Source organism: Fusarium mangiferae (genome assembly GCF_900044065.1).
Source record: "Fusarium mangiferae strain MRC7560 genome assembly, contig: FMAN_scaffold001, whole genome shotgun sequence".
Lineage (NCBI taxonomy): Eukaryota > Fungi > Ascomycota > Sordariomycetes > Hypocreales > Nectriaceae > Fusarium > Fusarium mangiferae.
This window is the reverse complement of record NW_024573921.1, coordinates 3,754,834-3,777,232: the sequence shown is the minus strand read 5'-3', so window position 1 is coordinate 3,777,232 and position 22,399 is coordinate 3,754,834. Positions and strand designations below refer to the sequence as shown.

At 48.7% G+C, this 22,399-nt stretch overlaps 11 protein-coding genes and 1 non-coding gene across 12 annotated transcripts; 7 read left to right on the top strand and 5 right to left on the bottom strand.

The window, feature by feature from the left end:
* Window positions 1-1,065: 1,065 nt before the first annotated feature.
* Window positions 1,066-2,259, bottom strand: FMAN_16024 (uncharacterized protein; the record flags this gene model as incomplete). The annotated part of the gene is made up of 1 exon (XM_041821945.1): window positions 1,066-2,259. The coding sequence occupies one exon, from the start codon at window positions 2,257-2,259 to the stop codon at window positions 1,066-1,068; it is 1,194 nt and encodes a 397-aa protein (XP_041677046.1).
* A 1,230-nt stretch (window positions 2,260-3,489) lies between these two features.
* Window positions 3,490-3,863, bottom strand: FMAN_01702 (uncharacterized protein; the record flags this gene model as incomplete). Its single annotated transcript, XM_041821934.1, has 2 exons — window positions 3,490-3,622; window positions 3,682-3,863. 2 exons carry the CDS (start codon window positions 3,861-3,863, stop codon window positions 3,490-3,492), a joined length of 315 nt encoding a protein of 104 aa, XP_041677045.1.
* A 1,651-nt stretch (window positions 3,864-5,514) lies between these two features.
* On the top strand, window positions 5,515-6,178 carry FMAN_01701 (uncharacterized protein; the record flags this gene model as incomplete). The annotated part of the gene is made up of 2 exons (XM_041821922.1): window positions 5,515-5,710; window positions 5,763-6,178. 2 exons carry the CDS (start codon window positions 5,515-5,517, stop codon window positions 6,176-6,178), a joined length of 612 nt encoding a protein of 203 aa, XP_041677044.1.
* Window positions 6,179-6,499: 321 nt separating this feature from the next.
* Window positions 6,500-7,422, bottom strand: FMAN_01700 (uncharacterized protein; the record flags this gene model as incomplete). Its single annotated transcript, XM_041821911.1, has 2 exons — window positions 6,500-6,769; window positions 6,826-7,422. The coding sequence occupies 2 exons, from the start codon at window positions 7,420-7,422 to the stop codon at window positions 6,500-6,502; spliced, it is 867 nt and encodes a 288-aa protein (XP_041677043.1).
* Window positions 7,423-9,222: 1,800 nt separating this feature from the next.
* On the top strand, window positions 9,223-11,047 carry FMAN_01699 (uncharacterized protein; the record flags this gene model as incomplete). Its single annotated transcript, XM_041821900.1, has 3 exons — window positions 9,223-9,372; window positions 9,460-9,547; window positions 9,594-11,047. 3 exons carry the CDS (start codon window positions 9,223-9,225, stop codon window positions 11,045-11,047), a joined length of 1,692 nt encoding a protein of 563 aa, XP_041677042.1.
* Window positions 11,048-12,258: 1,211 nt separating this feature from the next.
* Window positions 12,259-13,606, top strand: FMAN_01698 (putative biotin synthase; the record flags this gene model as incomplete). Its single annotated transcript, XM_041821889.1, has 2 exons — window positions 12,259-12,570; window positions 12,686-13,606. 2 exons carry the CDS (start codon window positions 12,259-12,261, stop codon window positions 13,604-13,606), a joined length of 1,233 nt encoding a protein of 410 aa, XP_041677041.1.
* A 1,781-nt stretch (window positions 13,607-15,387) lies between these two features.
* Window positions 15,388-16,368, top strand: FMAN_01697 (uncharacterized protein; the record flags this gene model as incomplete). The annotated part of the gene is made up of 1 exon (XM_041821878.1): window positions 15,388-16,368. The coding sequence occupies one exon, from the start codon at window positions 15,388-15,390 to the stop codon at window positions 16,366-16,368; it is 981 nt and encodes a 326-aa protein (XP_041677040.1).
* Window positions 16,369-17,576: 1,208 nt separating this feature from the next.
* tRNA lies at window positions 17,577-17,683 on the bottom strand. The gene is made up of 2 exons: window positions 17,648-17,683; window positions 17,577-17,612 (listed from the first exon to the last, which is right to left on the bottom strand). It is a non-coding gene; the product is annotated as a tRNA-Pro (tRNA).
* Window positions 17,684-18,352: 669 nt separating this feature from the next.
* On the bottom strand, window positions 18,353-19,598 carry FMAN_01696 (putative histone acetyltransferase; the record flags this gene model as incomplete). Its single annotated transcript, XM_041821867.1, has 2 exons — window positions 18,353-19,405; window positions 19,461-19,598. The coding sequence occupies 2 exons, from the start codon at window positions 19,596-19,598 to the stop codon at window positions 18,353-18,355; spliced, it is 1,191 nt and encodes a 396-aa protein (XP_041677039.1).
* A 436-nt stretch (window positions 19,599-20,034) lies between these two features.
* On the top strand, window positions 20,035-20,375 carry FMAN_01695 (uncharacterized protein; the record flags this gene model as incomplete). The annotated part of the gene is made up of 3 exons (XM_041821856.1): window positions 20,035-20,173; window positions 20,223-20,277; window positions 20,330-20,375. 3 exons carry the CDS (start codon window positions 20,035-20,037, stop codon window positions 20,373-20,375), a joined length of 240 nt encoding a protein of 79 aa, XP_041677038.1.
* A 152-nt stretch (window positions 20,376-20,527) lies between these two features.
* Window positions 20,528-21,551, top strand: FMAN_01694 (uncharacterized protein; the record flags this gene model as incomplete). The annotated part of the gene is made up of 2 exons (XM_041821845.1): window positions 20,528-20,684; window positions 20,734-21,551. The coding sequence occupies 2 exons, from the start codon at window positions 20,528-20,530 to the stop codon at window positions 21,549-21,551; spliced, it is 975 nt and encodes a 324-aa protein (XP_041677037.1).
* A 423-nt stretch (window positions 21,552-21,974) lies between these two features.
* FMAN_01693 (uncharacterized protein) lies at window positions 21,975-22,265 on the top strand (the record flags this gene model as incomplete). Its single annotated transcript, XM_041821834.1, has 1 exon — window positions 21,975-22,265. One exon carries the CDS (start codon window positions 21,975-21,977, stop codon window positions 22,263-22,265), a length of 291 nt encoding a protein of 96 aa, XP_041677036.1.
* Window positions 22,266-22,399: the final 134 nt, after the last annotated feature.

Genomic DNA, 22,399 nt, shown 5'->3' with positions numbered 1-22,399 from the left:
ATGATGTATGAGTTGAGTTGTGTGCAAAGAAGGGCCCGAGATGACCAAAGGTGGTGGTGAGTGATGGGACAGAACAGAACTGAACAGAACAGGACAGATATGATGGGAGGAGATAAGACCCTACTTATAGTGAAAGTCCCAATGGCTTGAAACAACCTTTTCATCTCAGTGCAGAGTGGTAAAGCTTGATCTTGAGCACAAGATCATCGTGAATCCAATCGTCGAGTGGTAAACCCACGTGTATGCTTTCAGAGTAAACTTGGCAGTGTCTCCTGACCCCAAATACCAAAGCTTATAGTTCATAAGAGATGGCATCGTTACAAAGAGCGAATGGGATAATCTACAAGATTGGGGTGAGTTTCAAGAACCAATGAGAAGCTTTGCTTCTTCCAGAATAGGGAAGTAAATTCTCCTTGGATGTCTAGTGTCCGTTCTGGCTTGGCCATGACGACAAGACAGATAGAATCAGCTGGTCAAAGGAGACTGTGATAGGGCTGAGGGGTTAAAAAGAGGCTTCAGCCTCAAGGCCACAAAGGTAAAGAACACCAAAAAAACACATACAGGCGAAATACTCGTCGCCCTCACTGTTGCCTAGGATCTTGCTTTTAGCTGAAAAGCTAGATATCCTGATAACTGACTCTAAAGGTGTATAAATAAGTGGCTGCTGCTCGTCTGTGAGGATGATCAGGCTCAAAGCACACAAAACACCCAATTTTAACATTAACTCTAACCTGCTAAGAACTACCTTATAAACCAGCCACAGCCTCTTCAACAAGTTTTCAAAGTTTTAATCCAAAGCCCATAAATTGCGTGGCGAGGGAATGAAGAAAACTCCAGATCTTGATCTTAATTAACACAAATACTTAGGTAAGTTAGCCTAAGGCTTTAGTATATCTTTTGCTGATTTTATTTCAATATTATTTAGGTTCCGTGTTTGCTCCCATAGTATAGATAACTTAGTACATGTTTAAATTAGGTCTCTACTATGTAAGAGGGAATGATGGACAATCGCATTGCTTGTTATACCTTCTAACCTACCTACCTACCTTATCTCTGCTCTCATTATTACTCCTGGGTGTAGCCTACTGGACGTTGATCATAAATCAAGTCGACTAATGCTCGCATAGCACGTTGCACACCCTCCGGCCAAAAGTCTGGTAGCTGAGTTATATCCCACTGTGCCTCATTTCCGTACTGCTTTTTCGTATTTTCAATGATCTCGTCGCAGGGATCGAGTATTTCCTCCTGGACCTTGTCTAGTACGTAATCAAAGACAAGTTCCATATCCTCCAAGACACTTTCGATGTGTTCTACTGTATGTCTCCCTTCTTCTTCTTCAGCTAAGTATGTTTCATGGTGAGCTGCACGTAGATAAAGGTAGAATCGGGTATATCCACTACATGGTAGTTCGGCCCCGTCCTCGATATCCATCTGATCTTTGAACAAGTCGTAATATCCATTAGAGCGTGTGAGATTAGCTTGGCGTTCGAGCCACCTCCACATCTCCCACTCGAGGCAAGTCTGCTGCATAGGGCGTTTGAGTTTGAAGTGAGCAACCATGTTATCCGTCAAGAATGCCATTGACAGCCGGAAGTTCACTACCGTTGCCAACGAGGCTACCCTGACCAAGTATTTCAGCTTTGTCTCCCGAGGATACGGGTCCATGAATTCTAATATTCTGTCCTTGACTACCGTGGTACCATCTGTGTCCTTTTCGAGGCCTTCTCGAAACCAGAGCGCAAGCTCGTAGTGACGTTTTTCCGATATTATCTTCTCCTCATTTGGATTCCGGTATTCAAAGGCGCCTTCTTCGGTAAAATTTTGCTTGATCAATGTTCCATCCTCGCTGGCTTTTTTGTAGGCATCTGGATAAACCTTCTTAACTTCGTCAAGCTTCATTCTGTGCAGCCCGTAAGCATGCACCCAGTGTTTCGTAGTAAACACGCGCATGGCCAAAGTTACATCTCGGCCTGGGAGCAATGCGTTGAGAATATTGGTAGGAGTGATCATTGCACCAGGCTTAAGGAGGTCTTTGGTGCAATCCATATGACAGCCGATTGCAGGGTTTCCGAAGCCGTAGAGGATAACGAGGATCTCGGTGGGCAAATTTGTCATCTTTGCTTCATCACAAGCGTTTCGTATGTGCAGGAGTATTCTGCCTATCATCTGGCTGGGGGCAATCTGGATAAAACCCTCAGCAATCTGGGCACTGAGCCACGTTTGACGGTGACCGAGTTGGGCGAGACGTTTCTGATCCATGAGGGCATCATTCCACTAACATTGGCCCATGTCAAAGTCAGTGCCTTCATCGCGAGGAACCACTCTACAAGCTCCAATGATGATGGTTGTATTGTATATCTGGGGTATAGTGGTGGTATATTTGATTTGACTCATATTGTCTGTGATGTCTTTTGCGTGATAAAAGAGGTTATGCTGAGCCCTTTGGCGCTTCGATTTTGTACGAGCAATGATGTATCGTTATCCAAATTCATGTAAAAGAAGAGGGAGATGAAGAAAGCAGAAGCCGAAAAGGGTTACCAACTTTAGTAGGGGATGTACCTATACAATGTTTAATGAAGAGTGGAAGGAGTCTCACTGTCATTGTCTAAGGGCTCGGTACCTCATCTTCCATAATTATCGGGGATAGAGCAACCTATCAGTCTAAACTTCTACTGAATTACTGGGTAGGTGCCTATATCATGTTAAAGTCCCTACATAATACCTGATTTACTCAAGTCCCCCCTTCACTCCTTAGGATAGAAGTTAAAAGTCTACTTGTGTCCCGTGTTTCACTCTGTGCAGCCATAAAGGAGGGCAAATGTGCAACTCGTGTCACTTACTACTGCAGCACAGCCTCGAGGCAAAGGGCCCCCAGGGAGAGAATACGGCACTGATGAACGCTTGGAGGATACAGAAAGAGAAAAACCACCTGTAAGTCAATCGACGGTATGGAGTAGGATAGCCCTACTGTATTCATACATACCTACCTGCCTATATAATCTATTGGGTCCTGAGGCCTAGGTCCCTATTTATTACATCCGCTACACCCCCATTTTGTCCTTTACAACACTTCTCCGCTCGATCCCTTCCAATGTCGACCGAAGTAATCGTCACCATCGTCTACTCCACTCTTGGCTTGGTTGTGTCGTGCGTTGGACTGTTCTTTGCGTACAAGTTGTATCAGTCCAAGAAGTGGCCTCGTGCGAGGAAGGCTTTTAGGTGGATGAATCCGTTCTCCTGAGATTCCTCATGTGTCGTTGCAGGTTGGCAATAGTCCATTAAGGTGCAATCATTTCCACTGAGAGCTAACTCATAGTGAACAGCTGTATCGGGTTGGTTGATGGGTAGTGTATGTGAGCCGAGTGAGAAAGCCTCGTTTGGTGAGGGGCAGTGGCTTGGGGACACCAGTGGTGTCGTATGCACCGCGGCCCATGTTGAGGCATTGAAAAGCAGCGCATTCTCAATTTGTATCCTATTTTCATGACGATATTATGATACACGTTCAGCATGTGCAAGCACTCGAGAGTGGCTCGACCCAATGCATTGTTGACTCGTTGCGGGTGGTAGTTGAAGGGCATCGCCATTCGTCAATGTCCTCTCTGAATCGGTGTGGGACAAGGCACTGGAGGACAAACAAGTCAGGCTCAACTCATTAAAAGGCGGCGACATGTAAGTGCGAACCTAGGAGGAATAGAAAATGCCGTTGGGATCATGAAGAGCATCGCGGCTGTTTCGACATCGCTCTGGGGGATGGGTTTTCGGTGTAGTGCTAGGTAGGCGAACCAGGCACTTAGACAAGAGACAATGAGTCCAGGAATTGTGCTGACGAGGGTGATGACAGCATCAGTTGATAATTGAACCATATTGAAAGAATGCGTCTGTGGACCGGAAGAATATCAAAAGCTTCTTTGTGTTTTTCGGTGGTTGCTGTCATGTCATCACTAAGTTGGCTTCGACAACCTTATATATCCAATATGGACCTTTTCAGTTGAGATGACGCCCCGGGATGGGGGCTAAGGGGGATGGTTAGTGTGGTGTGGAGCTGAACTTACCCCTGTGACTTGCCTCATCGGAGTGTGGCGAGCTGCCTGCTCTGCGACCCTTAAACAGTATAGAACGCTTACATGCCCGCGCGAATGGATGAGGCAAGTCTCTCAGGGGTACGATTCGCTCCCAGCCGTGCCAAGAGAGAAGGCAGAAGACAAGAAGGTGTTGTATCGATCTCCGGGTTTAGTACGGCCCATATACTTTACCTTCTGAGTCCGTAATGCCCTGCGTAGTGCTCTCCATCAACTACCTGCTTCGGCGGATGATGATGCTAATGGGGGAGGCAATTGGTGGAGCAAAGGACAAGCAAATTGCGGCTGAGTCGGACATGCAAGGAGCGTCAAAGCATGCCATGTATCCCGCACAGTCGACCATTGTCTCTCTCGCCGTGTCCATTCATCACCAGAGGAAACAACTCCAAGCCATCTTCGTGTGCATACTGACGGATAGGCTGCTTATCATGCAGCGTAATCATGCAACGAGTATTGCCTTATACTGCGATGAGCGCTTGGGATAGCATTGACGGGAATAACAAGCTTGAGGTGGGCTCCACTACTTTAGTTCCCGTCATGAACGTGGGGAGGCCTCATCTCTGCTGTTAGTTACTTCAGAGGATTTAACATGGTTAACAAAATACATCTAGTTGCTTATTCTGTGCAAGCACTAGACTTAGCACATTTATATTCATAAAGACGTTCAGACATAGACTGACCCCAGAATCCAGACAGCTTATGTCCATCATGTCACACTGCAACTGGGTCCGGTGCAACAAGTTGTGTTGCCTGTCGAGTCTTGTTGGTGGCAGAATCTCAAACTCTGTGCCCTCGTCCACTTATATTTCGGTGGGCCGCAGGTGGCTTCTGGAGCAGATTCTCGCTCGGAAATAAGATATCAGTATCCGTAGAAGCTTGGTACAGGGACTGCATGTTACATGGCGGCGCTGAAGGGCAAGGTATGCGAACCAAGCACTTAGACATGATACAAGTAGACCTGGGATTGTACTAAGGATAGTCACAATTTGTTCTGTAGAAAGATTGCTCATAATAGAGAGATAGATGTGTGGTTCATGCAGACTTCTCATGGAGAGGAAATTCCACGCCCAGCTCAAGTCCTCTTATACCTAAGGTAGATTACCTCATGCAGGGCAAGTGCCAATATAAAGACATCCATCCCATCCACCCGTCCCAAGATGGACGTTTTGTGTATTATAGAAGGATAGCCAGGATAGGTAAGGTAGGTAAATATAGCGCGATGATTGGCGTGGGCTATTAACGCGTCCAACGTCACCACTTAAGCGCGTCATGTCGCGCAGCCAACTCGAGCCCCACAGTCTCAGTCTCGTCTCAGTTCCTGTAGAGAAGTTGATCCATCTCACCTCATCCTCTCTATTTACATCCATTGTAACATTACCCTAATTGTTTCGACTCCCCTCTATACTCTCAAAAACCTGTCCTTCCCACAACCAAAATGGCCCACAAACGCAAGCGATCCGTCTCTGAGCTCTGCGCCTCTCCCTCATCCGTCTCATCCTTCGACTCTCCTCCTCGACTCGGCAACTCCATCACCAACCCTTTCGCGATCATGGCATCGACTCCAATTCATCTTCACAGTCGAACCATGAAGCGATTCCGCGATAATCGACCTTCAGAAGAGATGATTCATGGTAGGTTCTTATACAAGTAACCGTGCACTGTACATGCGCTAATTGAGTTCAGAACATACTCTCAACATGCTTTACTCTGCGCAGAGCCAGCATCAACACACTGAACTTCCGTCTGAGAACATACAAGCACCACTCGAACCTGATCGACCTGAATCAAACCAACAATCTCTCCACCGGTTCTGGAACATCTCTTCGGCGCCTTCAGCCCCAACAACCAGCCTGGGCCAAACACAACTCTCCCCCTCGAACTGCGACGACTGCGGTGCAAGTCTCAACAGTGGCGATGATGGCATGGACATCGACGGTATCAACAACGAGGATCACTCGTGCAGTGCTTGTGGCAAGCATGTTTGCTTCAGCTGCTCTGTGAGCAACCTTGGCGAACAGCGACGTTGTCTCCAATGCGCAGGTCGAAACGATCGACCTACACGTGCGACATGGAATAGAGTCACTGCATCAATGTTTTGATTGGATATTGTATGGAATTGGGTAATGGAAAAGGATTAGCGACACTTTGGGTTATTACAACGGCGTTCAACGGGCAGCATATAAGGGGGATACCATTTGCACCACTGCTTCGGATAGCATCATAGGTAGGTTTTGTGCAACACGTTTATGTAGGTAGTTAGCACCACACGTTTTCGTGTAACATTTGACGATAAATGCATGTCAAAATCACACAGCAAAGCAACATGAAGCAAAGCGCGTAACAGTAAAATCTTATTAAAAATGATTATGCCAAATCGAGTCTATAAAGCAAACGCAACCACACAAAAAGGGTGTGACCATCTAACCACGTCGGCGAGTGGTAGGGCTCTTCTTGGGAGTAGCAGTGGTAGAGGAAGAGGGTGTCAGAACAGCAGGCTTGGCCGCAATGGGGGCAACAGGCTGCTTGCCCTTGGCCTTCTCAGAGGGGGCGTTCCAGTAGAAGATCATCTGGAGAGCAAGGATGGCGTTGAGGACGAAGCCGGAGACGAATCCGTAGAGAATGAGCTTGTCGTCGACCTCCTGGAGGGTTGTGAAGATTCGGGACAAAGAACCAGCGAGGTAGTTGAAGACCTGCATTACCATTAGTCATTGTACAAACGAAGAGGGGAGAAAAAAGATTGACTTACAGCGAAAGCGCTAAGCTGACCAGTGCCGCCCTGCTGGAAGATGGTGAGGATCTGAGGCAGCTTGCTGGCAACGCTCAGTACACCAGCACCAGCCTGGAGGTAGCTCAAGGTTTGCGCATCCACGACATTCTCGGCAAACAGCGTAGCAACAGTTCCAGCAAGCGCAGCGACAAACACAGCTGCCAGACTAGCACGGCCGCTATAGTTCAGAACAAGCACGGAAATGATAACATTCTGTCCCACGATCAAAGCAGTCTCGCCATAGGTGCTGAAAGGAAAGCCATTTCGGAAGTTGTAGGCGAGCGAGATGATGTACGACGCCGTCTCGAGAAGGTATGAGAGGAAAGATACACCCTCGGCGGACTTGGAGTTGATGAGCTTCAGGATCTGGGGGACCTTGACGATGGAAGAAGCGGCGATGATACCGATGCCAAGAGCCTTGGAGACAGCGAACTTGATGCAATCGGCATCCTCGATGTTGACGTCGAGGAGTAGAGATTTGTAGCAGGTCTCGCCGATGATGGAAACGCCCAAGTCGCGAATCGGCGCGGGGAGGTTATGCGTGATGGGGGTGATGGCTGATTTGAGGGCGTCCATGGTGGTCTGATACCAAGAATACGGTGAAGAGGCGTAGAAGAGAAGCGGATCAAAGCTCAGCGATTATACAAAGAAGTATTTCAGAAGGAGTGTGAAAGAAGTGGACAAAGACGTCACAAAGCTCGGAATTGCTTGTCTCAACTTTCAGAAGAAGAGGCCAACAGTACGAGATGAAATTGGAGATGACCGTTGCCTCATTGGAGTTAGTGGAGTCAACCCTGGTTCTGCCCTACGAAAAATGGCTTACCCTACATCTCCGGGCTCAACGGTCTCTGCTCCGGGTTTTCGGAACAGATTTGCTTGGTTGGGCCGTTAATTAAAAATGGTCCCCTGTCCTCGAGTAAACAATGACATCAGTGCCATGTTGTTTCACAAGATGCTTGTTCATTCTCACGTTGTACATCCCGCGTCCCGTTCACGAAAATATCCGAATAAACTGATCTATCAGCCTCAAATGACGCTGAGGGAACATGTAAGAATCTTCGAGATTATTCAGCCCATGCCAAATCATCTCACAGATCTTGGTGGGGGTTCAGCTCAGCACACCGTTTCTGCGACACAGCAAAAAAGTACAGTAAGCTCAGCCTCAAGAGGGAACCAACCAGGTTTGAAAACAGCTATTTTCGTGTTATGGGCTTAGATTACCTTACACAGCCGTAGACCGTTGCGAAAATGAAGAAGACGGAATCCACTTCTATTTCGACTTGGTCTTTTGTACTGCCTGGTCCTCGTGGGAGGGATCACCCGGGGCGCCTACAACAGTGATGCACGTGTCAGGCCACGAGGGGACGGCAGTGAAGGGCTGCTGCGATGTGATATGATGTCTGTTTGCGTTTTGATATGTCAGTTCATGATGCGTTGTGTTTGTTTCTCGGAAGTAGGCTGTTATTGTAGATTCCGATGGGAGACGGGCGGGATAGTTATAAACACCGTAGAGAGGATTAACAAGACAAAGGCAGTGTAACAAAGAGATTGAAGAAACAAAAGATCAACATGGCAAATAACTTAGGTAGACGTAGAGGAGTAGCTCCGGATGATACAAGAGTCAGCTGCTTATTGTGCTATACTGTACAGAGTATCTGCTAGGAGCAACCTTTTGTCAGCCACCCGCAGTCTCCCAGGCACATCCATGCAAGAGACCAGTCAAATCATGGAACCAAGTCTTTTCCTCTCACTCTCACAAGCAGCAGCACCAGCAAGCGTCCTTTTTTCTATCTGTCTTCCATTCTTGTCTCTTTGTGCCTTGTTTACCGTTGCCTTGTTCCTGTGCTCGTGCCTTTTTCTCTCTCTCTCTCTCTTCCCCTTGAGTACCTGAATAAAAAAGATCCTCGTCTTTCTGCCCACTTCTTCGCCAAGTCCACCCCGGTCAACTCTGCCTGGCATTGCCTTGCCTTGCCCTGCCTTACCTTTTGACTCAGGTAGTTTAGGTTGTCATTGTCATTTCATTCATCAGCTGGGCTCCATTTCATATAAGGTATTGGATCCCAACCCGAACCTGACGGGACTTGATCGGGTCTGTGCTACTCTGCACTTTTGCGACTTTTAATCGTCGTCTTTATTGTTTGATTTCCCTCCGTTGTTTCTGAAGAGTCTTGCCGAATGCACCATCGTCCTCGTTTACGGCATCACTACAACTTGCACTGTCCATCTTGGATATCGATATCGATCCGCTGACCGCCATCCACGTTTCCCCGCGATCTGCCCTGGATGTGATACCGCCTTCATCGTGATCTTTTTTCTCGACAACCTCTCTTCTCACCTTCATCTTTGACCTCACTATTCGTCTCCTACTCTTCAACTATGGCGGCCCCTCCAAAGACAGAAGCCCCGCCGGGCGCAACTTCGTCAACCCCGCCGCCTCCGGCTATTGAGTATTCGTATATGTACGAGAAGGATAAAAGTCCGTCAAAGCTACTAGATGCTCTATTAAGAGCTATTAGTCGTCATATTGTATGCGCGTTCCCTTTCTTTAAACGCTTGGTTCCAAAATTGTCAATATTCGATAGATCGCATACTAACCACCTTACGTCATAATAGATACTCGAGATAGGCGATAAAACCGTTTGTCACCTTACCCCGGAAAAGCTGGCCGCCTTCTACAAGGCTGTTGGAGGCGATTATGACTGTAAGTATAATAGCGACTTTGTGCGACATATACCTAACGTTTAAAGCTCTATTTGAAATGCCACACGAGTCCATCTCATACATCTGGCAAGTCACTGGATGTCAACACACACTACAGCCAACGGACGACGATTTCGCACCCCCTTCAATACCTGCCCTGACCGCTCGAGGCTTCTCGCGATGGGAGTCTCTCGAGATTCTTCTCGGTCCCGAGGAACACGTTCCATTCCTACAGTTCGCCGTGAAGAACTGGCAGCTAAAACATCCCGAGACTGGCGCAGACTTTCCAGCCGACCTACCTCCAACTGTATTCCCAACACAAGCCGACGCCGAGGTGGATCGATGGCACAAATCATGCGCTGAGAAGTTACGGAAAGAAGCAAACGCTCGAGAGAGGGAGACATACAGAGAAGCACGAGATCCGACTGGGCCTGGTGAACCTCCTGAGGGGCCAGAGCCCAAGTTCGCCTACTCCCACGTGAGAGGAAGTGCTTTTGCTGGAACCCGAGCCAGGCCTGAGCGACCGTTGTACAATCATGTGCCGGGCAGACATGCAGGAGGGCGACCAACCAGACCTTCACCTGAGAGGTACAACAGCCGCTCTGACGAACATGCCCGAAGACGAAGCTTCTCCGATTATAACCAGCAACCTTCACCAGATGTACCACCACATGCACCGCATGCACCCCCGGGATCTTATTTGGACCCTCATGCGAAGCGGCCCGCACCGCCTCGCCGACACAGTCAGCCCAGGCACTACTCTTCAGACTCTAGTGATGATGAGCCGGTCCCTCCTCGCGCAAAGAGAAGACCTGAAGCAAGCCCGCCTTCGCCTACGACTCGCCGATATTCACCAACGAATGATCGCCCGCCTCCTGTTGCTAGCAACCCGCCCCCAACATTCCGACCTCATCGCGTAGATGGGAGAGCTTCGGACGATTCCACCCGCCGAAGATCAACACATAGCCCCAGCCTACGAGAAAAGCTGACCGAGAAAGTCTCAAACATTCTCCCCAACGGACTCAGCAGCAACCCAGACCGCACCAGAAACCCACCTAGAGCCCCATCCTACAACACCGACTCATCCCGCGGACGCCGAAGCCGAGACCGACTTCCTCCATCTCGACTCAGCAGAAGCTACTCCGACATATCGGGAGCTTCCTCAGAAGCAGAGTCCAGCGACGAAGATCTGAAGCGATCAAGGCGGATGCGTGAAGAGCGAGATAGAGAAAGGGAACGAGACCGTGAGCGAGAACGAAGGGGTCGACAGCGGGAACTTGACCGGGAAAGAGAAGAAGAAAGACGTGATCGGTACCTGCGCCGACCGGACATGGAGAGACGGACTAGCAGCCATGCGGATGCCGAGCGAAGGCGCGACTATCCCGGATGGGATCCGCGATCTGAGAGGAAGAGATGGGAGAAGCGCATGCCGCCTGACGAGCGTGGGACCAGTCCCCTTGGGGTTTCTGGGAGACGGTATGCTGAGCCGGCGTACCCTTAATCGGGGGTATGGATTTACTACCGAGATTGGTGTGCATAGATGTCAAGTGTTGAGCACTGAGAGCGATATTGAGCATTTTGGGATTTCGTATGGATCTATCTTGGATATAACGAGATCTAGGGTTTGCAGAATACGGCGTCTGGATAGACTGAGGGAGATAATGACTATGAATACATATACTCCATGGAGCAACAAGCATTTATTCTTCACAAGTTACTTTTCTCTTACCTTCTTGATATCTTGCTTAAGAGTTTTATACTACAACAACAGTTTCTTCAATGCTTCAACTATAACATTGTTTCTCTTCAACATGACCAAAACAGCTGGGAACAAAACAGCCTCCATTGAGCAACCCCACTGTTACGCCATGGCTCCATTAAAGTGCCGCGATCACGGTAGCTAAGCCGGTCCAGAGCGGGCTTCTCCCGGGGTTATAAGCTACAAGGCCCCTCACCAAGCTCAACCAAAATCCCAAAACCCCTCGCTAGGCGAGCCAACGAGAAATGTCGAATTGCCATCAGGGGTCTCGTGGCAGGCCAAGATTCCTTTTTTCAACAAAATGAATGCTGTTGTTCACGGGTAGCGGGCCGAGGGACGGAGCCTCAACTTTACAGCTTTACAACAGCGCTCGAAAGACATAAAATCGTAAGGCATAAGCTGGCATTATGATCTACGTTCAACAGTCAGGTCTGTTGAGCTACATCATATGGTTCCATTTCCATCTGCATCCCTTCCCCCGTCGTAGATGATCATCGCCAGGTTCTAGTGGATCTCGGTAGACGCGGTTTAGGACGGTATTCCATGGTAATTCAACAGTCTAGAAAAGCTCCCGAAAGCCGAGACTACCGGGGCATATATCCCCAAGAGTTGAGGGTTGTAGCATGGATATTTTGTATGTAATTGCCTGCGTTTAGGACCGGAGACTGACCGAGGTCGGCCGTGGGGGGGCATGAATGAGGCGTAGCTATAGTCTAGAGCTCACCAACAAGAGCTGGTCCATTCATAATGTTAGAGTTTTGAGCTCTTTCGACTTAGTCCGTGGTGTTGTACATAGCTCTGCACGCATCTTGTCTTGGCTTAGTGCCTCATGCTGCTGCAGCTCACTCACAGCTAATCTGCTGTCCCTCTCTCGATTGACTTTGGCCAATTCACTCACTTCTTTCATCTCACATTCTCTATTTTCATTCCTTTTCATCATTACCTTCGTCACAATGAAGCCCGGTACATCTCTCCGTCTTAGGGCCTTTCGACAGGTTACACCCAGTAACCGTTTGTCTCTCCCCGCTTCGGCGAGATGGCAACATTCCCGGGCCATGTCAACAGTTGTTGACTTCCATCCTCGACCATCGCAGCCGCCTCCTCCTCCGGCTGGAGCTAATGAAGCAATTGAGAAGCAGAGGGCTGAGAAGAGGAAGCAGATTCTGAGGGAAGCTGTCACGGCGACTCAGGTTCGACATGACTGGACCAAGGAGGAGATTGCGGCCATTTACTACCAGCCTGCCCTTGAGCTGGCATACCAAGCTGTAAGGGCATCTCTCCTCATTCGATCGCGATTGTGACTGCTGTTGTCGTTCGATGATTAGCTCAATTGATGAAAATATCTCACAGAGCAACACCATGGCTAACACAAACTCTTAGAGCACCGTACACCGTCGATGGCACAACCCCGCCGAAGTGCAACTCTGCACTCTGATGAACATTAAGACAGGCGGTTGTACTGAGGACTGCTCCTACTGCGCCCAATCGACCCGTTACCAAGAAGGCACAAAGGTTCCCGCCAAGAGAGTAGAGAGTGTCGAGAGCGTACTAGCAGCTGCGCGAACGGCCAAAGAGAAGGGAAGCACTCGATTCTGCATGGGCGCCGCATGGAGAGATATGCGCGGTCGCAAGAACAGCTTGAAGAACATCAAGGCTATGGTTGAGGGCGTCAAGGGCATGGGTATGGAGGTCTGCGTGACGCTGGGCATGATCGATGCAGAGCAGGCAAAGGAGCTCAAGGCCGCGGGCCTCACGGCGTACAACCACAACGTCGACACTAGTCGTGAGTTCTACCCGTCTGTCATCACGACACGCAGCTACGACGAGCGACTACAGACGCTGAGCCACGTGCGCGACGCTGGTATCAAGGTGTGCTCAGGTGGAATTCTCGGTCTCGGCGAGACCAGCGAAGATCGCGTTGGTCTTCTTCACACCGTGTCGACACTCCCAAGTCACCCGGAGAGCTTCCCCGTCAACGCCCTGGTCCCCATCAAGGGCACGCCGCTGGGCGATCGACCGATGGTTGAGTTCACGAGCATGCTGCGAACTATCGCCACGGCGCGTATCATCATGCCCTCGACCATCATCCGCATCGCAGCGGGTCGCAAGACCATGTCGGAGGAGAAGCAGGCACTGTGCTTCATGGCGGGTGCAAATGCTATCTTTACAGGCGAGAAGATGCTCACAACGGAGTGCAATGGCTGGGACGAGGACGCCGCCATGTTTGGGCGATGGGGTCTTGAGCCCATGAAGAGCTTTGACAAGTCTCCCCAACCTGCACCTGAAGTTCGAGTTCTGTAACAGTCAGAATTGCTTAAATTGAGATGCAAGTTTCAGCACACCATCCCTCATATCCATGTAATGCAAAACTCCCATGCTACCTTAGTTACCAAAGTTTATCATGCCCGGCCCGCACCGGCTTCGTTCCGGTCGTGAGAATGACAAAAAAGAACAGGCAAGGTTTATTAGTGATAACCGAGGGAGCGGATAAAATGCGATAGGTATCACATCACATCACGTTAGCGGAGGCGCATGAGATGGAGATAACGAGGATAATCAAGAGATGCAGTGGAGCTAAAAGGACCATTCTCTGCGCGTGACTCGCGGATTTTCTGGGTTTGTTGGGCCAATCTCGTGACGACCAACCACGAGAACAGTGAATTTGGTTAGTTAGTTAGTGGTGATGATCAGATTTACAGGAGCTTTTGAGTTTTGAGTATTTGCTGGAAAGTCATTTTCATTTGGGTCTACAAAATGTGCAATTGTATGTGGTCAGCTGGTAGGGTGTATAAAAAGTGCATCGAGTGAGAGTTTGCTGCACCTTGTGTGACAAACCCTCTCTGTGTCAGGTAGATAGATACAAAGAACATATATCCCTCAAATGGTAAACACGATGGATAAATACTAGATTTTCTGATGACGTTTCTGTTTAATGCCTGCAACATCATTCGTCCAAGCGTTGAAACGAACAGGTTACACGCAGTTCATGGACAAGGGAATCAATGGCCAACAACTGACCAAGTGGCAGACTAGAATACTGCAAGCATGCATAGGCTATGTAGTATTAAGAGATCCAACAGCAGCAGAAAACAAACAAACAAACAACAAGCAGACTGCTACACAAATCTAATAGGTTCAGGCTCTTTGTGACCACAGACAGACAGAGACAGACTCGTAGACCGCTTACACTCCATCCTCTACACACCCCCGCCTACTGTACACCCTGAGAGTTGAGCTTTAATCCAGGCGCATTAGGTCCCGGCCTCAGAAGCATCCTCAGCCTATCAAGTGACCCTTCTACGTCCTGTAGGCTCCCGATGGGGGATGCTATTGGCACCACTCAAGCCCGTTTCTGGTCCCTGGGGCTGGGGGCTGCCCTGGCCTACACCTACTAAGGCCCTTAGGCTGGGACCAAGCCAAGATGGAAGGAGGGGCGCCAGACAAGAGAAAAAAGAACCCGCCGCCTGGAACAAAAAAATGATGGAGGGTCTGTTCCCGACGCATTAATACTGGTAAATGCATGCCAATACATGAGCATGCCATACAAGGCCATGCCATCCTTTACATTACATCCATATTAACTTGTCACTTCCCTCCCTGGTCTCATCTAAACTCTCTCCTCTTTTATTCCTCACGGTCCAATCTACACTCAAATTTACTTTCAGGTTTCTACGAGAGAGTCTTCTAGACTCTAGCGACTCATCCATCGGATCTCTCTGTCGCAAAAGCCTCTTCGGCCTTGCCGTTCCTTGCCTGATTCCACCCTCGCCGAGAACGCCCGAACATACAAATCCCACTGCTCAGCCTGGTTTTGAAATCCTCACTTGAACTTTTCATTCTTCCTGGTTGCCTGCCTGCCTTGCCTTGAGGATCTGATCCTCAGCAATACGTGTCACACTGCTGCCTCGTACAAAGGACCATCGACAACACAACACAACACAACCGAGATTACGTGAACGACCATATTTCTACTGCCAACTTTTTCGAGCAACTACTGTCATACAATACAGCAAATTAAAGCCTCTTCGACAAACTCATACCCATCTCAACCTGTCCGGCATCGGCCTTACCTCACCACCACCATGAAAGGCTGTCCCATTGACGAGCTCGTTTACGAGTGCATGTTCCCTCGTCCCAAGAGCAACGACCCCCAGAACTTCCAGGCTCTACTCCAACGCCTCTTGATCCCAGAGGTTCGGCAGGAAACCCACTCTTTCTACGGCCACCTCGACACCCAGGAAGCCAAGTACCCCGGCCTCGACTACACTCACCACACCCATCGCATCCGTCTCTCTCGCTGGCAATGGCACCGACGACTCTTCCGCGCCTTCGACAGCCTCAAACTTACCGGAGCCGAGATCGCAGGCTTGACCAAGTGGGAGGGAACAAAATGGGCCAAGGAGAAGTACGAGAAGGAGCAGGGGTATGTTATTCATGACACCACCGCCGACGGTTTCCCAGACTGGGCCGATATCGAACACTTGCCCCGCGCCAACCGAGATCAGTCCGCTGAGGTGGAAGGCGTTGCTATCGACGATTTGTACAACGAAATGATGGAGGTCGAGAGCGAGGACGAGCTGGACAGTGTGGGTGTCGAACTGAACGAGCGCCTCAGGGACGGTGTTGCGAGACGTGACGCCGGAGACACTTCAGCTGTTCTCGACGAGGAATGGGAGCAGTGGCTCAAGAACGCCATTGAATCTGGTGAAATCAACTACTTGAACGACCACATCTTTCACGACAGCGACACTGTCCCTGCAGCTCTCTTCCCTCCAGGCTTGCTCAGCACTGCCCGAGCTGGCCAATGGCATGAGATTCCCGAATCCCTTCACCGCATCCTCCGCCGCACACTACAGTCAGAGGACCCCAATCGTCCCCAACAGATGCAGACACTACCACCACCACAACCTCAGACATCGAGCCTGCGCTCTACATCCTCCCTACGGCGCCGCCTCATTGAAGGCCAGCAGTGGCGTGCCTCATGGAGGCGTAGCGCCTATTCAGATCTTCGTCTGCCTGTTGGCGATGCTAGTTCACGGCTCGCAGATAATTCCAATGCTTGAATATCATGCTAAGAAGAAGAAAATGAAATGAAGTTAAAAGACAAAAAACAAAGCAAAGAAAAGCATATGTTCCTCACGAATTATACCCTCTTGGCTTCGTCACTTTTCAGGTGAAGCCTTTTTTTATCCAACACAGCGATCAGACACACACACGCCCGGCCTCACCATCGGGGCACGGAGCCTGCAGCCTCAAATGCAAGCATGACCAATGTTTCATCCCTGTCTCTGCTCAGGCATCCAAGGGTAGACAACAAGCAACCGACCATATGAGACACGTACACGCACACACAAGACACCCATCACTTTTTGTTTTCCTTTTTTCTTTGTTTGCCTATCCACATTATGGATAATGGTGTCTGGCGATTGGGAAACAGTAAACGGGGCATATCTGTATGATTTTCAGGGGAATTGAACGTTATGGATCTGGTTGATAAAACGTTTGTTGCTTGGCATTCGAGTCGATTGACAAGGATAGAGACGGCTTTCCCGATCTGGTTCTCTTCGCCTTGGTGCTTGTGCTGGTCACATTTGAATCATACGGGCTTGTTGATAGATAGCCAGCGACTTATACCTGTTTATAAAGGGTTTTCTATGTTAACTGAGTCCTCACTGTAGTTATTATCAGTTTGATCTGTAAAGAGCAAAAACGGATGGTATGGTTGCGAGCTTCGATCTGTCTGAAAGGACTGCTTAACCTACAGAGGAAATGTATTGTCAAACGACGACGTTATTCTACAGTCAGGCTTCTCAAAACCAATCCTGACTATACCTATGGGGATGAATACGACCTATAAGGTTAACCTTTAGGCTGCAAACACAGGTAACAAATAAGAACACGGTATTTTTTGCCTCAATATAAGGTTTTACCTAGAAGCTTTCACGATGACCATTACATCTTGCTGCAAGCCCTGGGGCATTGCAAGGTGAAGAGATCAAGAGGTATATAAAGGATCCTGACTATACATACGTTGAAGCAGATGTATTACAGAGGTGCTTGCCAACTGCTATTGTATCACCAGAATAACCACTTGACGTGTAACAGGGTGGGCTGGGTCTATTCTTAACTCTACCAGGTCTACACAGACATACCCGACAACTCGTTACCAGCTGCCTAGGGATCTCACGAGCTCGAACTCGATGTAGAATTCTAAACTAGGAAAAAGAAAAAAAAAAGAATTACCTACAATTAGTGACACAAGCAAAAGGAAGGGCCTGACCGGGGATTGAACCCGGGACCTCTCGCAAACTTTAGTCCTTTTATGAGAACTGAGATGTCACTCCCGAAGCAAGAATCATACCGCTAGACCATCAGGCCGGACACTAGATCCTAGTCATTTGTTAATGCTGGTCTCCCATAATCTTGATTATAAATGATAGGCTGACTGACGCAGGACATGAGATTCGTTGAATTACACACCGGATCTTGGTTGATAGTCGATGAAATAATTAGATTGCGAGAGAAGATTCATTGAGTGATAGTAGTTCGAATTGGCATTACGTAGCCTACAATGTGCCCTCCCGTAATTGATGTGCAGCACCAACTTGGGCTACTAGAATCATGAAATGTATCAACCCTGGCTGACAGCTGTCATGCAGTGCCTCACATTCCCAAAGATTTATTATGTTATCGAATTGGCGTTGATCTACGATTTGTTGAATCAAGGTCGACAGGATACTCTGAGACTGTTCGCTGCATTCTGTTTCCTCCGGCTTACAGAGTATCAAGTGTTATCAGCTCGGCTCGTTGATAATGCGACCGAGACTAAATGCACTATAACCTTTAAAGATGGCGGCAACATAAAACATGGTATTCATACACTGCTACCAGAATCCGGAAACTCCTCGCTAATACTGATCCTTTACCCACCCAGATAAATTATAAAATACACCCCAATAGCTACTCCTCTGTCGTGTGCCCCGAAGATGTCCGAAGCTTGATGCGGATGCGATTCCTTTGTTTTGGTTTACTAGCTGGACGAGAGCTCTATCTCTCAGGCTCCAGATGTGACCACTCAGGAATCGCCTTGATCTGCTGCCACATGTATTTTTCGAGCTTGTTCGCCGACTTCGCGTAGGGTGTGCTCTCATTATTGTACTTCCTGCAGTTGTCGAAAACAAGCTTGGCGTCCTTGATGAAATCTTCAGGCGTGAGGTACTGGTCGGCCTCAAGTTTGCTCTCCATCGTACTAAGATCCATGGGCTCCTTGATAACTTCGTAGTAGTCGGCCACATCGTCGCGGTTGACAGGCACAAGGAATGGCCAGGCCGAGTTGTGGTTCTGTAGATCGTTGAGTAAGTGGAGCAGTTGGTTGTAGTTGGGCCCATGGCGAGGTTGGCGGGCTAGCTCGTCCATGTCAGGAGACCATCCTGATGCTCGAATGGCAGGAATATCTAGAGGGTTGATCTCGGTGATTCCGTTCTTCCACTCCTTCGGCGGAGCATGGATATTGTGTGATTTGGAGTAAGCGCGGATCTTGGCTTGGACGCATTCTTTCTGCTTAAGGAGCATGCGACCCATTTCGAGATATCGAATCCGCGGCAGCATCGAGCACTGCATAATCGTACCGCCTTCATAATCCTTGATGTATCCCATCCAGACCTTCTTGTCAAGGGTGATTTCCTTGGTGAAACCCTGCTTTTTGAAATAACCAATAGCGTAGTTGTCGGCATAAGTGAGGAAATGCATCACGTCGCTTGTCGCCTTGACATAGTCCTTCAAGTGCGACATGAGATGGGCGCCGTATCCCTTGACTTGCTGGTCAGAACTAATGGCACAGAAGACAATCTCGGCGAAACGGCGACCCTTGAAAGGGCGATATGTGATCCCTCCAACAACTTCAAGGGGCTTCTTGACGATGGCAATCGATAAGTGTGTTCGGTCGTAAACTAGTCGCGCAATATAATCCTTAGGCATTTTGGGAAGTTGTTTTTGAAAGATACACTTGAGTCCGGTCAAGATAATGAGTGATTCGCGCTCGTTGTCGTTGTTGACTACTCGGAATTCGATCTCGCCATTGCGCTCTTCAATGACGGCGGGCTGTAACGACCGTGTGAGTACAGGATATATGTATGAGGTTGGTTAACAAACCCACCTTTTCAGGGAAAGGAATCCTTTTGATCTCCGGCTTCTTCTCCGGAGGCTCAGCCGAGTCATCTTGCTTGATGCGCTTCGATGGGGTAGGAGACGATGGCTCCTCCTCGGCTTTGCGCTTGCCGTCTGAGTGAGACATTGTGAGTAATTCCATCGTTTTTATGTTCGCATATTTAATAAGACTTACTTTCTTCTGACATAATCGCAACAGGAATCCTGTCGGGTTCTTCAACTGTGAAGTTAATTAGGGAGCAAGTGAGTTATGATAGAATGGAGTATCATGACAGCGGAGTGAGGCGCGTCGAGAATGTCCGTGCACTGCTTATGTCATTCAATGTGGACCCTCCAGCTTGAGGCAGGAGCTGACAGGGGTAGACACGCACTAAACCCTATTTGTCTATGGACACGATGCGCCATCGTAAGCTCATGAAGCTTCCCCAGAGCATCTCCTAACAAAGCAGTTTGTCAAGTCAACGCATTCACCTCAACTTTTCTACCGCGACACGTCAATTTCTCGCGAAACCCCACTGCTCACCCTCTCAAAACACAGTCCATTCGTCTTTCCAATTTAGCCTATGGATTCTTCGCTGCATGAGGTCTGGCAAGCTGCTGCTGGCAGTCCCTTCTTCCCTACTGTGAGCAAAGGAAGCCAGTTCTGGGTCGCCTTTTTCTTGCTCCTCCTCGGATTCTCTCTCACCGGCGTCTTTGCCCTGAGTAAGTGTCTTGACTCTCATCTGCCTTTCTGCCTACTGACTGGTTTCAGACCGCACACTCGTCAACGTTCCCGTACTAGGCATTCCAGCCTCCATCGCCATTGCGTACGTTCTCCATCGACTGTCCATTATCTTCTCAATTACTTACTTTCCACAGTTTCGGAGTGGTCTATATGTTCTGTGCGGTCGGAGTCTACGTCTAAGATACCCAAAAGTCCTCGTTTCGATCGGTTTCGTGTAAAATAGTTGGAGCAATCAAGAGAAGACGCTACTACAGGCGCCCATTGCTTTTCTGCCAGTTATCGTACTTTTTATCCACACATTATCCTCAATCTACCACAGTCACAATCTCGAAATGGCACCAGACGCTCAGCCAATCTTTCGCGCAGTTGCGACTTCGACCAGACCACTGTATCAACTTCTCAGATGCATCAACTTTGCACCCAGAGTTCATGTTCAAATTACAGAGGATGGCGTTCGTTTCGCTGCTGACCATGCACGGGTGATGCAAGGTCAGTTTGACAGCTATCCTTGGGATAGACAACAACTGACAAGCATCAGGAGTTGCATTTCTCGATAAAGCTCTCTTCTCGTCATATACAGCCAATCTCTCTGCTCAGCATGGCGATAGTCCTCCTGAGCTTCCTAATTTTCAACTTTCATTATCTTCTGTTCTCGAAGTACTCCAGATTTTTGGAGCCGTAGACGTGGCCACACGGGCTCAAAAAGCAGACCAGGATCCTTATCGCAGCAATCTTCGGAACTATCGGCCTGATGCTTTCAGTAACCAAACTCTTGGTATTTCTGGCACTTGTACTCTGCAGTATGGCCAAGAAGGGGATCCATTCAAGATCACCATCGAGGAGTCTGGCGTTAAGACAACAGCGTCATTGACAACCTATCTACCAGAAATACCTGATGATATTCCATTTGACCGCAATGATCTGTCCTTCAAAATCATTATGCAATCTCGAACGCTACTCGATTCTATGGCAGAGATTTCCCCAACAGCACCGACAAAGCTAACTATCGCAACCACTAAAACCTCGCCATTTCTATCTCTCGCTGGTGTCGGGGATCTTGGAAGCTCGGGAGTGGACTTCGCCCGTGGAAGAGACCTTCTCGAAACCTTCAACATCCAGGAACGATGGTCTCAGGCCTACAAGTTCGACTTTATCAAGAATTCAACAGAAGCAATGCGGATTGCCACCAAGGTTAGTTTACGAGGGGATGGTCAGGGGGTGCTGAGTCTGCAGTTCATGGTGGATATTGAAGGTGGTAAGCGAAGCTTTTTGGACTTTCGGTTCGTTCCATTCATCTCGCACGATGAGGATGATGATGAGGACGATGAGGTAGAGGAGGCTGGCGAAGCAGACTAGATATATTGACTGGAAAAGTTCTTCACACAAGGACGTTAATTTGAAGAAATTGTCTCACCCAACCACTCATGTCTCACATACCTTTTTTTCTGCTAACCGTTCTGTCTTGTTACTGGTTGGTGATGAAACCTTTTTGGAAATCCCTCGTCTCCCTTGATCCACCAATGGAATGCAGCATGAAGCAATCTGGAACATGCCCTACGTCGAAGCTATCGTGGCCGGAATGATGGATCCAGCCTCCTCTGGCATCATTACATCCATCGCAGACTCTGTGTCTGCGATGCTGTGCTGAAAAAGGGGCCTCATCCCACCTATTTCCGTTTGTTCAGCTTCTTCAGCACATTTCATATTTCCACTCCATCATTATCTTCAATCCATCACCCGTCAAACCTGCTGAGCAGAACGACGCTTTATTTCTTCACCATGAGCCAGTATAAAGAGATCCAAATCATCATGTCCTCCAAGCCCTGCACCACAAACACCACCACCTCCTCCAAGAACAACAGAAAGATTTCATGTCATGGCTGCCTCTTTGGCCCTCTGAGGTCATGGGCAAAGACGAAATTTGGAAAGAAGCCTATATGTGTTGAGCTGCATGATGACTTTGAGCCTTTGCTTGATGAGAAGAGAGCACCTAGGCCTACCTATGAAGTATCCAAGATCATGCGCATTGCTACACCACGAACGATTAAACGATACAACCGGCTGCCTTGAAGATAAACACATGGACGAAAACAACCGGCCATCATTCAGCCATTGCTCGGTTTAGCCGTCCAGAAGCACAATATACGATACGGAAACACAAAAGCTATATATGAGAAACGAGAGACATTTTTATGAATTACAAG